Genomic DNA, 16,533 nt, shown 5'->3' on the forward strand with positions numbered 1-16,533 from the left:
TAATACGTCTCAATGATGCATTGATAGTTTACAGCCTCATTAACCTGAATGGACTTATAAAGCTTCTTAGAGCCTCAGTCTTGCCCTGGGTAGCTTTCCATTCCTCTGTCTTCTAGTTAGGTTCTTATAGAGCACCCATCACTATGGTATGTGTATCTTCTGCTTGCACACACACACTCTCATAGACATTGTCTCTTATGAAATCAGGAGCCCCACCTATGTGATGTCTGCTCAACTGGAAATTTCAGAATGCAGCCTGGGCTCTGTTTTATGTGAAGTACCCAAAACTGGATGTCTGGGATTATGTGATGATGAAAGACATTTACTTCTATTTAATGGCTTTAGTCCAGTGATGCTGCAATCCTTAACAAAGTTTATAATTTATAAACAACGGGCCAGATATTCAAAGTTCACAGTTGTAGGAATCATCTACGTAATTTAGAAGTCCAAATACCAAAACCACACTTACAACAGACCATATGTGTATACACCTGATTTGCTTTTGCCCACTTGTGCATGCCAGGTCTGAACAAATGTATGTGTGCACCTGCATAGCTTCACCTTGAAACTTGGCTCAAGACATACAAAGGAATAATTTTTCCCACCACCAAAATGCAGCTACCTCTTCACTGAAAGTGGCCACTGTTTACCAGTTTACAGAAGTACAGCATGCACCTGCACTTCCTCAATGTTGCTTTACACTGCTAAACAGATTCAGTCCTAGAGATAGCTGTATTTCAGTGTTAAGTCAAGCAGCCCTATAGTATTTGCCTACCTCACCCAGGTCTTGTGAAGTTTAATATTCAGAGAGCACTTTGAGACACTTGACTGAAAGGCACTACAGATGTGCAAGGTTCCGTTAATTCTTCAGTCAAAGCTTTGATCTGTGTACTGTTGCTGTGCAGGAGTTGTTTCTGCAGGCCAGGAAGAAATCCATGCAGTAGTCAGACATCTTGTGGCTGGTGGAACAGAGAATCTGTGTATTTCTTCTGTTTCTCCCTGAATGTCTCAGTAAAACAAGTAGAAATCAAAAGAAACAAAGAAAAATCTTCTCTGCAGGTTGATATTGTAGTTAATTCTGTATCTGCTAGACATAGGCAACTGCCCAGTGATTGCTTTTCACCCAAAGATATTCCTGTGATGTGCCTGCTGTTTGTTAAAGGCCCCCTAAGACTCTGCCTCTCTCTATGTCCATGGCGCTCTATTGCTGACTTTTAGAAAGTCATGGGGAAGATGGACACGTTTTCTTTTCTGGGAGCACTGTATATTGGGGGGAGGAGAGGGACTCAGGAAGATATGAGACAGGCTAAGATCTTTATATGGATGGTTTCTTGATCCTGCCTTGAGCTGTGATGCAGCCATAGCCCCTGTTATTGCTCTCCCGAAAGATATTAATTTCTTTAGTACAGCCCACAGGGGTACTTAATTGGCAACTAATAGAGGGTGAGCCACAAAATGAATTTGAAACCAAAAATGTTCCCTGCAATCAAGAAATTTGAATAGTCGCTCAGGTCAAAAAGGGGTAACAATATCAAGTATATCCAAAATTGACTTAAAGCTGCACTGGGAACTTCCCAGAAGCCTCACGCGTTACCCCTGATTTGCCAAGATGGAACAGAATGAAGTTATCTTTTCCTTAATATGGAGATGTAGCCTGGGCAGACTAATTGTCCAGCATGCAGTGCTCCCTCTTGATTGCATTGGGATGTGATTCAGATCATATGATGGAACTCTGTGGCCTGCATTTAGCCAATCCTGCATTAGACAGATACCGTTCCAGCAGTCAAGTGTCATAACATCAGTGTGCCAGGAATCAAAAGAGGTCAGTTTGCCACAGTTCAGTGATCCGGGTAACTGGTATCTTGTGTGCCAAAATATAAGCTTTCACCTTTAAAAGAAGCACGTGAGATTGCAAAACTGATCTTTAAAAACAAAACAAAAAAAAACACAAACAAAGTAAAATGAAAACAGATGCAGTGATATTTTCCTGAGTCTGCAGAAAGCCTGCAACAATAAATCTGAGAGGTGTGAACTGGCCTACTAATGTCAATGTTGTGTTTACTCTGAATTTGAAAGCTAACAATGTAAATACCAACATTAACAACTGTGGCACTGCTGATCAAAGCAAAAATGAAAGAAGAGTGCTGATCATACTATGGATTTGCACAATTTACTGTTGTGTCTCAATTTGGTGTCATAAGTTGGTGGAGCCCTGGTTGTGTGCAGATTTTGGGAGAGTAACATCACTTATCTTTTCCCCCTCAGTCTGAGCCCTGCACTATTTAGGCAATAGAGTTTGCACATTTGTGTACAAGAAGAGAAAATCAAAAACAAGCAAAGCACCCCACAACCAGTAAAACTCTTGAGTTCTCCATACACAGAGAGCCACCACTGTCATAAGATATATGGAATTAAACACTGATGCTAGAGCATTAGTTGCTATCAGATAAAGGGCTCTTTGAAATCCATTCAAAGCACACAAACCAGAATTTTTATATCTGGGGTTGCTAAAGTTAGGCATTTAAAGCCCTGTTTAGGGCTGCAGATTAAACTGGCCTGATTTTCTGAAGTTCTGAACACCCAACAATTTTTACAGCGGTCCAGGATAACTGTCACCTCTGAAAACGCAAACTATTTTTATTTAGGTCCAACATTTAGGTATCCATATTTGAAAAGGTTCTCTCTCTCTCTCTTTTTTTTGGTAATGTATAGAATATTCTTTTGTAAAATATAGAACATAATCTCAATTTCTTCTGCATTGTTCTCACACATTTTCCCTCCAGAGACTACAATGGTATGTTCTGGTAATAAAAGCAAAAGTGCACTGAGACTGTGTACTACAGCTATTGAACTCAACATTCCCATTGGCTACAGAGATTCACACTTTGATAACAGAATACTTGTATTTTGTGTTATATGCCAAAACGGGCCTTGCCATTAATTTGGAATTCTGCCCAACTCTGCCTGACTATCTCTATTCACAGACGCAACATGTAACAGCACCAGATGCTATTTGTCAAAACTGGTAATTATTTTCAAGAAAACTCCAGACGAGAGATTAAGCACAAAAGATCACTTTATTCCTAAAATCCACATCACCTTGTAGAGGTGCACTTCTAGTTTTCAACACTGTAAATATATATCTTTTTTTCTTGTTTAACATATATATTTTAAAGGAAACAAACTAAGAAATAAATACAAAGCGTAACAGTTTCAACTTTACATTTGCTTTGAGCATTGTCTGATCTGGCATTCACTCTGAGCAGTTTTGCTCCTCTTTGAAAATCTTAAAAAAAAAAAATATCCAGAGCTAGCTCTCCAAAATCCTCAGGTAATCAGCTTTTTCATCCTTTTTCAATACAAAACATTCTGGAGCATGCTTGGATTGTCTTATATCAATTTTACAATTCTAAAATCCTTCATTACTAATACACACGCTTTCTGGGAGACAATGTATAAGGATGCAAATGTTCACAGAAAATTCCAGGTTACAAAATGTTTGTTTGATAATGTACATGTCCACTGGTGAAGAGTTCCCAAAGCAGCAAGGAAATCAGTACTAAAGAAGTTTGCTGCTTTGATCGATGTGTAACTTACAAGACCAGACAATTCCCAAAGTTATTGATTGCATAATTGCAGGACAATCTGGGACTGGGGCTCTACATCAAATCTAATTAGTCAAAATGGTTAGCAACGCACATAAACTGCAGTATAAAATATGCCACCAAGGTCATCAAAGCATGCTGTGGATGGAATTATTCTTACATGATCGGCACAGCTTACCACAATTGCACAGCTCTTTCTCACAGCCAGGCATCAAGGACTGATGCAGCAATTTTTATAAGGGTTTTACAGTTAAAGATGGGCTACAATAGTCAATTGCAGAAAATGTCATGTTCCTTCAAACCCAGAGAGGAGATTGGATATTGCAAGTGTTTTACTTTGGATGTTCCATTCTCAGAAGCGATGCCCCTTAAAGGTTCCACTTGGAATGAGGGACAAGTATGGGACTGAATGGGTGTGGCTCTGAGCTCATCCAGTAAGTATCTCTTTCTGGGGGCAGTATTCCCAAAAATGAAATCATCACATCTTAGGCTGGTATAACTACATCTATATGGGCATTTTAAGAGCACCCAACAGCTCCATCACAGAGCAAGTATTTTAGCATCAGCGCATCTCTGTTCACAACAGGGTGTGAGGTAGTTTAGAACCAAGCTATGGAAGCCTATTCTCAAGAAAACTGTTAAAGGGGGAAAGATGGCAAAGGACAGTTAATGCACAAAACCACCATTATATAGCACAACTGACAGTCTCTGCTAGGGAGGAATGGGACCAGGGAGTCTGCTGCAGTTCAGGAATGAGGACCATTGACAGATGAGTGGAGAAATTCATAACAGGCCCCACATGCATTAAGCCTGGCCCTAACATTTCTTTCATGAGCTTTGAACCAAGGGCATTAAAATTTACTCCAGAAAGAAAACCCAACTATTAAAAAAAATTATAATGAAGTCAATATAGGAGAGAGGAACCCAAAATATTACAAGAACCTCGTGTCTCAAGATTCTCAGAGTAAGTTAGTAGAAATTGGGTCCTAAATGAATAGGTAAGCTGTATGGGATGTTTGAATCTAAAGATAATTAAGTTATCTACTTTGTATTTGTTGGTCTGGCAAGACATACTCAATGGATACTTTCTTTTGCCAATGCAGCTTACTGAAAATATTCTCACAATCCAATAAATATATCAGTGTATTGTACTGATGAATTCCAGGAGTGGAGAAATGATGGTGATGGTGCATGATGTAAACTACACAATCCCACACAAAGCCTGATCCTGCACCCCTTGAAGTCAATCGCAATCCCCTCATTGACTTCAGTGGTGAATGATCAGAGCCACAATGCATGCAGACTGTGAAAGCGGATGCTTCCCTGGTGCCTGGGCAGATTGACTTAAACTTTGCACTTTAATAATTCTCTGCTTTCTACAACTTATAATGAAAGTCTGGATTCTAATGAATTGGGACTTGTATACATTATTCAGGTATGGGGCAGAGAGGTGAAAAGCTAAATCTCTTTAGTTCATCATCATTCAGAAAAATATATGTTAGGTGCAGAAAGGAGTAAAAAAACAGGAGCAGTGAGTAGAGACAAAAAAAGAGGAGCTGGTAGGCCTGGGACATCCCTGTTGAACCCTTCCCCTAGAAACTATTTCTGCATTGTTCCTTACAGTCTATTCTCCATGGCTTTATGTTCACTTTTGTTATAATCCTTTCCATAACAAAATCTAGATTATAAAATTCTTTAAACTAAAAGAAAAAAATATGAACGAGAGTCTACGTAAAAATAAGACTCAAATGAATTTCAGGATTCTGGTGACATGGACTTATGAAACATCTACATATACTTTCTAAGTTATATGTATGCATATATGTGCATGTTTGCAACTACATGACAATCTCATCATCATCAGATGGCTCATTATGAGAGCACTCGCTAATATAAGATTGGTATACTTTGACTCTTAACCATGTTAAACCCCATACTCTTGTTATATAATATCTCTTCATATCATTTAAAATGTTTACCTCCTAATGCCTGTAAATTGCATTTTATCTGTACAACAGTTCCAAATTAGGAAATGTTAATAAAGTCTTTGTTATAAAATGAGTACAAGTGAACAAACACAAATGTGAAAGCAGAATCTTATCTAGCCTCTGTATCAGATTATGAAGTTTTGGATTTCCCAGTCCCCCTACCAGCATTTAGCTTTAATCTGTTACTTGAAGCTCCCTTTGCACCCTAGGTTGCATCTCTGCCCACTTTTAATAATAATCCTATTTTTTCCAGGTCACTTTTATATTTTCCTCTTGCACCACATAGTCCTGAAACGTAGAAAGCAGAAGGAATCTGCTTCAGGTCCTTAGTAATGAAGCCATTTGTGATTCCTTTGAAAGTGTAGTTTCTGCATGTGTCAAATTCCTATGAGAAATTCCTGTGAAGAATTTAGCAGCTGAATTAAACAAAAAGCAATAAACATATGTAGAAGGTGCCAGAGAACAGTTCTAGTGGCTGACTGTACTTCAAGGGAAGTACAATATCTAAATGTTTTCATAAAAGGAGAATATTAATTGAAAGGGAACTCTTTATACCATCTATCTATACACATAAAGGTATGTACATGCTAGGTATTTATAATAAATCACCTGCATCACACAGAGACTACAGGTATTTGTATAGTCTCAAAACATTACCAAGAAAAAGAACTACTGTATTTCCTTGTAGGTGTGTAAATTTACTAGTGTTTGCTTTGGGAGAAGCTGCAATAATTATTATTGGTTTCAAAGTAGCAGCCGTGTTAGTCTGTATTCGCAAAAAGAAAAGGAGTACTTGTGGTGCCTTCTCTAAGATGGCACAAGTACTCCTTTTCTTTTTGCGAAAAATTATTATTAAGTCAGATTACAATGTGCACGGTCTCAAGGTGTAGGCACTGGTCTGAATAAGTACAATACAACCCCGCTTATCCAAAGGTTTCAGGAGACATTTGACACCTTCAGATAAACAGCATTTTGTTTGATAGGATATTTAAGTCAGTTCTGTATATGCCCCAGAATCCTCACACAAACATACCATAGAGTGTTGCTGATGTTTCTGCCAGCTTTCATGACTTACCAGACAGCACTGAAAATCCGGGGAAATAAGCTTACCTTCTGTTAACTGGGGTTTGATTCATTGGGACTGCACACAAATAATGGATGGGCTGAGGTGATCAATAAGGAAATAGTTCTAGTGAAAGTTCTGGGGATACATTGTAAGTTTTTATATTGTACCAACAATGCAGTCCCACAGCACTTCCATTACCTCTACTACAGCTCAGGGCCTGTAGTAACAGTGGGGGGCTCTCCTGTTTACTCCCTATATGAGAATTTTAGTGGTTTACCTGATGCAGTCTGAACTGCAATTCCCAGCACACTTATGTAAGGAATACAGCTCAATGCTCTGAAAAAAGTTATACTTATCATTCTATTAGACTGGGGGTGAGGAGGTGGGCAAAGAGATAATTCTCTGATTTTGCTAATAATGACTTATGCCAGCAGGGTATTATTACTCTGAGTAAGGTTTGTTATTCAGTTACTGCCACCATTCATATATGTTACAGTAATAAAATGCATGAGTAACTAAACATAAGTGATGTGTAACTGAACTTCCATCAGCTGTAAATTGTAGCCATCCTATGGGAAAATGGCAGGAATTTTCAGTTTCCCCCATGAGAATCCCATATATCACAGTTGTCATCTTGGATTCCCTTTGTCTAAGATAAGCTACATGGCAATTTCAAAAGTTTAAACTGCTACTGAAGCATTTTAAATCTAAAACAAAGGACCCAATTTTGCCGTGAGATGTGGGCACAATTCCTACTCATATCAATCAAAGCTTTCTAATGAGTGCTTGTGGATTTCCAAATGACACTCAGAAAAATCACGTGTAGGAGAGCTGGCTAAAGTACAGCCTGCACACTTCCACAAACACCCTAATTTTTAATAGGGATGTTGACTCTAGGGAGACAATAGGTCACAGCATACAAGGGAGCCAAGTGGTACCTGTAGTGTCTACGGACTGCACTATTATCCTGAAGATGGATATATGCAATTTGCTCTTTTTTATGTGTGTTACTTACAGCCAAATTACAAACATCCCTCAGCTGAGAACAACATGAACACCCCACGATTGAATGTCCACTGCTTCACACCTTGTGTGCATCAGTTTTAGGTGACCATAAAAGGGGTGTAATATGCTACCAAATTACAATAGTAGCATTTTATACCCAGTTGCATAGCTGCAAGGCCTCATCTAGACCAGAGTACCTGATTCTGTTGTAACTCAAGTTTATCAATTTACCTATTAGCCCAAGTTCGCTAACAAAACTTTAAATGCTTGTCTAGCTGCCCCAAGCTTTGGAATACACTGAGAGATCGGGACCAGAAATAAGCATTTGTATCTTAGAACACAGGTTTTTGGAGCATCTAGATTAACTTTTACAACTGTCTAAACAAGGTGGGTGAGGCAATATCTTTTACTGGACTAACTTCTGTGGTGAAAGAGACAAGCTTTTGAGCTATACAGAGCTCTTCTTCAGGTAGAGCTCTGTGTAGCTCAAAAACTTGTCTCTTTTACCAACAGAAGTTGGTCCAATAAAAGATATTACCTCACTCATCTTGTCTCTCTAATATCCCAGGACTACCATGGCTATACCACCACTGCACTTTACAATTCTATTAGTTAATTCAAATTAGCAGGAAATCAATTAACTTACAAGATCAAGACTGTAGCTTAAATAAATCATTAATAGATACACAATTGGGAGGCAGTGGGTAATCAGGCCCTAGACTCTGGAACCTGTAAATTAATATTTCTAAAATATGTCCTTGCACCATGGCAGCTAATTTGACTTTATGCATGCACAAGATTGTTGTTTTTAACTGGCTTTGATGTTTCCTAATGGCTACAACCATCACTACTATAACTTCCTAAAAATGTATTCCAAACTCACCCCAATGGTATCTCAGCACCTTGCAAAACTTATATAAAGACCACAAATACTTCCTAAAAGGAAAATAATTACAAAATTCCCATTTGCCAGAAAAGTTCAAAACTGAGTTAGTCTAGTCTCTGATTCCATATTTTATATTCTTGGGTGGGCATTGCAAACATTTTGGTCAAACAGAACTAGTAGCTCTATCTAACAATGCAATAATAAACTCTAGTAACTTTAACTTCTAGTCTCTGCACTGACTCTGGCTATGCATAATATTGTTAAATGATCTGTAGATATTAAAACTTCATATTTTGTCAATTGACAAAACCCTGAAAAATCGGTTTCATTTACCTACAGTATTGAATTACCAACATCATGACTAAGGCCCTACTTAACTTGTGATATTGCAGAAATTGGGGATTCTGCAATATAAGGTTTCCACCGCAATTTTGTCAGTCTGGCAGCTGACAGCAGGAGCCTACCCATGCGTGGTGCTGACAGCGGAACCCATCCTTGAGATGGGCGCTGACAGTTGGATCCCTGGCCCTCAGCCCCGTGCACAGCTGACAGCAGGAACCCTGTCCATCAGCCAGGTAGCTGACACTGGGAGCTTCCACTGTCAATCCCATGCATGGCTGACAGAGGGAGCGCATTTTCCAAATTACTGCAAATAATATAGGCCCATTATTACTTTTCCACAATTTCCCATGTCTTGTCTGCAACTCAACCGCAATTATATGACAATCATCTCACAATTCAAGTAGCGCCTTAATCTTGACCTTTCACCTTCCTCCTCTATCAGAAGAGCCTACCAACTTGTCAAAGCAGATACAATACAGAAAATTCTCTAACTTAATGTTATAATAATAAAAATACATTAAGGTGAAGATGCATTAACTGCATTAGAATTTTCCACAGCACTAATAAGCACTGAACTCCAGTGGGAGTTGTAGTCAGGACAAACATGCAGAATTGATTTCTAAAGAAAGAGAAAGAAATGGTGCTCCAGAGGAAGCAAACTGCACTGAAGCACCAAGTTTCCTATACATGAAAAAGCTAATTTCACCTCTGTACTAAACGTCTCACATCAGCCTCGGATTCACTTGTTTTGTTATAGTTCAAACTGAACATGTTACTTTTGCAAAAGATAACGTAAAAATAAAAAGTACACACTGCAAATTCCTGGAAGAAAACAAATTTAATTTTCTTTGCTTTTTACCACATTGCTTCATTGTCAAAAGGAACTTCTTAAATGAAGGCTCATGAAATGGGAAACTGTGCCTCTGCATTATCAAATGTCCCTCCATGGAAAAATAAAAATATTTGCTTCGTTCAGTGGTACACTAGTTTTCCTTGCTAGAGAAAGACAAAATTATATTTTTGTTGCTTTTTAAATTAAAGAAAGTCTAAACTGATCTTTCAGGAGCTTGTTTGTAAGGTTGCTTGACAATGGTTTGGAAAACAGAGCTGAGCAATTTTTGCTCAATTCAAAAACTCATTTTCCCAGAGAAATCAGTTTTACAAATACGGCCTGCTCTTGCTGAAAATATGGTTTGCTTTGGTGCCAGACGTTTCTGGGAATAAAAGTGTTTTTAATGTATTTGGAAGAAAGAGATACTTAATTAAAAAAGGAAACTTTAAAGGTAACTCTGCTGAGCACCACATGAGCTTGATGCTAGTCTAAACTGAAGCTAGCATTGGGAGAAAACAGAGGAAATGAAAAAGAATAGGGAAAAACTGAGGGTGGAGTTTTCATTTTTAATGTCAAAGTCAATTTAAGTGCTAAATAGAAACAATGTCTCTATAATGAGAATATAAACAAATGCTATTAGCATAGAGATCTAACAACAAAACTCTTATAGTCTGACAGGAGACAAGAGAACATCTGGTCAGTCCTGTTCTATCTCAATCACAGATAAAATATACATGTATGCTATATAGTTCAGAGTACCTGTATATATCCCATCATCCTGAAGGGACACACTATTTAATGGTACATCTAAGCAGCTTAACTATGCTTTTAGTTCTTTCCATCAAGAAACAAGCTAAAAACTCAGATCAGGGTTGACAAAAATCATACATGAATACCAGAATTCAATTAAGCAGCAATCTCACAATGAAGAAAATCTATAAAAGAACTGGAAAAAGCTGAGGACATTTATACCAAAATATAAATTAATCCTCCTGCCTCGCCACTGGCACATTATATTGGAAGAGAATGTTCATGGCAGAAGAGCATACAAGGCAATAAATAGATCTTGTGGGTTTTTAAAGACTGAGCAAAAATGAGATGCTCAAAACATACAACTCCAAAACCACTAACATTACTCGTTATACAAGACTAAAAGATTCAAACCACAAAATGGAAAGTGGTGGGGTTATTTTGGCTTGTAAAGGTTTAAAAATTCTGTGCCAACACAGACACAATGACTCACTTCAGAGACAGGTTCAAAGCACAAATAATTATCAGAGAGGGGACTAACAGGTGTGTGAAAGAGGCACGATCTGATGGGGAATCATAATGTTCAAAAAAATTCCTATTTGTTTGTGAGGAAGGATGAGGTAATTTATCTCAGCTGTGGCTGACATACTTTTTTTTTTGGATATTTGAAGTTCTACAGATCCTGTTGCTCTGCATTTTGAGAAAATCTCACATGTACTCTGCTATAGGTTAAACTTTCAAATTCTTCATGTCCCAAAACTGGGGTGAATAGAGGCCTGGGTGGCTAGTAGATGTAACAGAAATCTAGAATATATAGATATCTTTGATCTATGAAGCCTCAGAGGGCAAGATCAGAGAGAATGCCAGAAGGAGGGGTGTAGACTGATGGCTTCTAAAGAGTCTTTTTTTGGCTCAGCAGTATTCTACAAAATAATTGTCCATGTCTGGGAAGTATACATTCAAAACCCTGCACTTTGTCTGTGAGAGTCTAAACCCAGGGACAATAGTACAGATCTATTTCATTCTTATGTTACAACACTCCCTACAACAGTGGCAATTAGAGCTAACAAAACTGGAAAATGATGTAATTTGTTTATTCACAGTCTGAGAATGGTGAAATTAGTTGTTAGTTTATTTGTAGTCTCTTGCCAATGTCAACTCTGACGCTGAAGGATCAAACCAAGAAAGACAAGGCAGGCTCCATGCAACTCAATAGGTCCAGCGAAGATTACAATTGTTAAGGGGTTTTTGTTTGTTTCTTTTTAAATAAAAGTTTAGTCTAAAATTTTTTACCTCTGTACTTGAAGTTAATCAAAGAGCTCTGTACCCAATACTTAGTCTTTGAATTCCACTATGCTAAATAAATGTGGTAATCAGCAGCCAGTGCTAGCTGATGGCTCATGAGCAACATTCCACATGCAGAGCACCTCTACTAAGCACTATGAGGGATAGCCATGACACCTAATATATCACGTAATGTCCATGCATCTCCAATAAGAACCATCTTGATTCAGGCAATGGGGGCAAAGGGTTTGGGGAGGGAATACAGGAGCTAGATGAGAAAGACTGAAGATGGGTCTGGCGATAAGGAAAAAAAGATAAAATTGCCAAAGTTATTCAACTTTGCAGGAAATATATCAGAAAGAGGAAACATTTCTTTTTTTCTCTGCCAAGTCTCTGCTGTTTTGTAGCCACCATGCTATTTGTTCCTTCATGCTTTTAGCCCAACTGGTATTCAGAAAGAAATTCTTTCAGGTTAAGCAGTGTGATAGATTGATATACAATTCATTATATCATTATGTTCAAGCAGAGGAAAATCATATTTGACTTGACTAACTCTGACTTGTTTTGCTCTGGCAAAGGTGTATTAGACCAACAGAAAAAAAAATTCCAGGTCGATAAACTTGGACAGTAGATGCTCCAAAGGTCATGTACTTCAGAAGAAATATCAATCTTTCCTAATTATTTTTGCCAATGACATCAATATTGTGTGTAAAAACAGAACCTCTTCTTCCCACAGTGGCAAGCCCAGTGAGATGTGGAGCTTTTGCTAAATCATATGGACTGGAGATTAGAGGATCCTGGTGATCACAATGTGAAAATGCTCAAGATTAAGAAAAAAAGCAGATAATCTGATCAAGTTACAAAGGAGAAGTAGGACAGTTAACACTGAGATGTAAATTACTAAAGCAAGAACCAATGAAGAGTGAGATCAAACTACAATAGTTACATTAATTTTTTTCCATGAAGATTATGAGAAAAGCATATAAGTGGCTTTTTAAATCCCTAGTTGAACACTGTAGTCTATTATTTTCTTTAAAATATTTTTGACTGCAAATTCTCATTTTTGTATTGGTGAGTCTGATCAGCAGCATGCCAGTGGTCAGCTGTAATTACAAATGACAAATTACAATAATTTTTGTAGAAATTTAAGTAAAACTTGAAGAATCATCTTTGAATTAAGCAGATAGTTATCTACTTGTCAAATTGGAAGCTTGACTAGGAATTTCCCACTTGGAACATAGATAAGAAATGACAATTTCATAACTCAATAATTCAAGTAAAGTCAGAATTAAATACAGCATCCATGAATTGATTTGTTTTTATCATGAGGGTTTTTTCCTTGTCATACTAGGTGATACACATGTCTGTTACTTCCCTAATCTATTGTACTGTATGTACTACAGCCGAAAATAAGGGAAAAGTCGGATACCCAGTCAAAATGATTTAGAAAACAGCTTATCATTTACAAAGGAATATGGATTAAGAATAATTTAAAAAAATAAAAACAATCTATTTTCCATAGTGTTGTCATAAAGATCATCATTCTGTTTCCTAATAGGTGCCTTCAGGTAACAAATACTTAATTTATATTCCCTCCAGTCTACTGTTCATATGCCATTTTTGTATTCCAATCTGGCTCTGCCTTTTATTTCCTTCCATTCTCTTTTCCTTGGTTAGATTAAAGAGGTAGGGTGTTAATGGGGGACTTGATATAGATTGAAGATCTATTTTATCCCCCAGGAGACCAGCCTGATTTGAACAAATTGAAGAGAGTGAAGCAGCCCTTTTGTGTCCTTGGAAAGCCTTTTCCATTTCAGCATTTCCAGCTGCCAGGCATGGTCCCCTTTGTTCACTGAGAGAACAAGAAAAAAGGTGCCTGTACAAGAAGGTTGTGAATAATTTCGTATAGCATCATGGAGACTGCAAAAGCTCCTTTCCACTCTCCTTTATGGTTGGTGAGCATGTGTACGTGAGGTGGATCCAGTGAGGGAGTGCAGAGAACTGGTGCTTGAGGCTCGAACTGGGCGAGAAACAAGCTGTTGTGTGCCAGTGCCCAGTTCTGCTGTTGCCACTTCCTCGTTACCCTCTTCCTTGTGGGCACTGTTTTGTGCTGGACACTCAAAATGCACACAGTGAAACACCTGGAAAAAAAATGAAGAGATAAAGCAAAACAATTAACAGTAGCAAAAGTGTGAACAGAACTAAATAACACCTTAAATGAAGCATGCAGACAACGAGGCAGTGCCAAAGGGCCGATTCAAGTTAGAATGTTTCATCATAGGATTAACAGCCTGTGTTCAGAACCCACAACTGCTATGGTTGAAACAAATGCGAGTAACGGCCATGTAGGGGGAGAAGGCCTTAGCTGATAAGCCTTTATGTCTGGTAGTCGTTAATTTGAGGTGCTGAGCCTGAATTCAGATAGATAGTTCTGAGGCATATGGGGACATTTTGGTGATTTGGAAAAATCCTTTAGTTTGCAAAGCAGCATATTTATAACCTAAAAGCCATCAAATGACAATGAAAACGACTTAATTAAACTCCAGAAAGGCTGAACATCCACGTTATCTATGAATTAAAGTTACATTGTAATGCAGATGATGCTCTCTCATGACTGCCCTCTACTGTATTCAGCAACACCTCAGCCGATGCAATATTTTGCAGTACACAGAAATATAAGATTTGCCAGGTCCAAGGAGACCATTGCTTCATCAAATGCAGTATTCTGCTTCAAGTAGCAGTCAACAGTTGATGTTTCAAGATGTGATCATTGTGCAAGCAGTACATAAGGTAACTCCTTCCAGACCCTGCAGGTGATTAGCTTAGGCCCTGAAACATTTTTCACCATATTTCCTAGGTTAGCATAGCTGCTTATAGAACACCTGTTCATGTAGCTATTCAGTGGGTCCTTATAAATGCCACTAAACTGTTTGCTTCAATGATTTTTCCATGGCAGTGAATTGCACGGGTTTACCACCAACTGTGTAAATAAATCTTTCTTTCTATTAATTTTAAATTTGCTGCCAATCAATGTAATTGAGTGTCCTCTTGTTCTTCTGTCATGGCACTAGCTGAGGAGGGATGCCTGCTTAGTTTTTTCTAATCCATTCATTATTTTGTATGCTATCATGTTTCTTCTTATTCTCCTCTTAAACAGTCCAAAACTTTTAAATCTCATCTCATAGCCACATAAACCCACTGAAACCTCTTCAAATCTTAGCTGTCCTTTCCCAGGCCTTTTAAGTTCAGTAACATCCTTTTTGAGGTCAGATGACCAAAACCAAACAAAGCACACAAAGTGTAGACAGATCATTGATTTATACAAAACCAGTATAATATTATCTATTACAATCTAATACAATATTATCTATTACAATCTAATACAATCTAGAATCCTATTAGTCTTTTTCACTGTGACTGCACATTGAGCAGACATCTTCATTGAACTGTCTACAGTAACCCCTAGATCTTTTTCCTGAGAGTTGCTAGCTAATTTGGAACCCAACAGTGTGTATGAAACCAAGAGAGCTTTATTCATAGTCATGTTCTCTGTAGCTCTCTTATTATAAGTTCTTGCGTCTTTCTTGGTGCCAGAATTCTTGCAATTTTTTTTGTCGTTATTTTCTCTCCATTTCTAGGTGTGATATATACAACGTTAGCTTCTTTTGTAGAGTCAACTCATCTCTGCATTTGCAAGTGTGTTGCTGTGCTGTCTTTCATTAAATAGATTCCGCAGAGACTGTGATTACTTGCTAGGCTTTAAAGCTTTGAAGGTATCAGCCACTGTCATTTTTCTAGCTTCCAGTATAAGTATCAGAATTTAAGGAAATGGACTATCGATGATCAATGCATCTTTATAGTACACTGCTTTCTTAGCAAGGTGGTGTGGTCAAAATGGTTAGGGCACCGGTCTGGAAATTGAGACACTCCATGCTCCCACAATGTCCTATGCAAATAGAGTTTCTCATCTAAAATTTCATCTTATATTTATATAATGATACATCTTTTTATACAGTAGCTATTACTAACCATTAGCTGATACCAATCTATAAAATCACAAAAACTTGGCTCCTAAATTATACCTTTCATTGTTACCATTTCTTTTTCATACCAGGCTGTAATGTTCACCTCAGAAGCTGCCACACTGACACTACTGTGGACTCAAGAGGTGTATTATCATTGTTTCACTTTAACATATATAGAGCAATGCTGCTGAAGGGGAGGAGGATTCAGAAGAACAGTCCTGGATGTATCAATTTCACTCAGTATTTGATTTATATATGTAACCACAGATAAAGTAAAACAAACAATGATACATGTGCTTCTTTATAAAAGCAGGAACCAAGAACTCAGTATTATCCTCTAATCTGAGGATTTCTTGTGCTTCTCTTGGGAAATTTGATGAAGTTCTGGCATCCAAATAAGGAGAGCCAAACTCCCCTACATTTGTTTGAGGACAAGACACCTCTCCCAGCAGATACGGCACTGGTCTATCAGGGACATCATCCAAAACTTTCAGAAACAATAAACCAATGACAAAAAGATCCGAGGAGAACAAATATTCTTTTTTCTTATTTATAAAAAAATAGAAGGACGGACAAGTACAAGGAAAAAAGCCAATGAAAACTTTTTGTTCTGAAATGTACAAAAAAACCAATATTTCATCTGAAATTTATGGCTTTCAATTCTGTCAACAAATGGAAAACACAGGGATGGATAGAAGAGTTTATAACAATTAAATAAAAACATTTACAAAATGGTTCAATGTCACCAAC

General features: G+C 37.8%; 1 protein-coding gene across 4 annotated transcripts in view; it reads right to left on the reverse strand.

Annotated features, from left to right (window-relative positions):
* Positions 1 to 8,391: 8,391 nt before the first annotated feature.
* The window catches only part of BTBD9 (BTB domain containing 9), a 301,113-nt gene continuing 292,971 nt past the window's right edge, over positions 8,392 to 16,533 (reverse strand). For all 4 annotated transcript variants that reach the window (XM_038394494.2, XM_043511609.1, XM_038394501.2 and 1 more), the window contains exon 11: positions 8,392 to 13,899. In XM_038394494.2, the coding sequence (XP_038250422.1) occupies positions 13,705 to 13,899 (195 nt within the window). In that variant the 3' untranslated portion in view covers positions 8,392 to 13,704. The remainder of the gene's footprint in view (positions 13,900 to 16,533) is intronic.

Source organism: Dermochelys coriacea, chromosome 3 (genome assembly GCF_009764565.3).
Source record: "Dermochelys coriacea isolate rDerCor1 chromosome 3, rDerCor1.pri.v4, whole genome shotgun sequence".
NCBI lineage: Eukaryota > Metazoa > Chordata > Testudines > Dermochelyidae > Dermochelys > Dermochelys coriacea.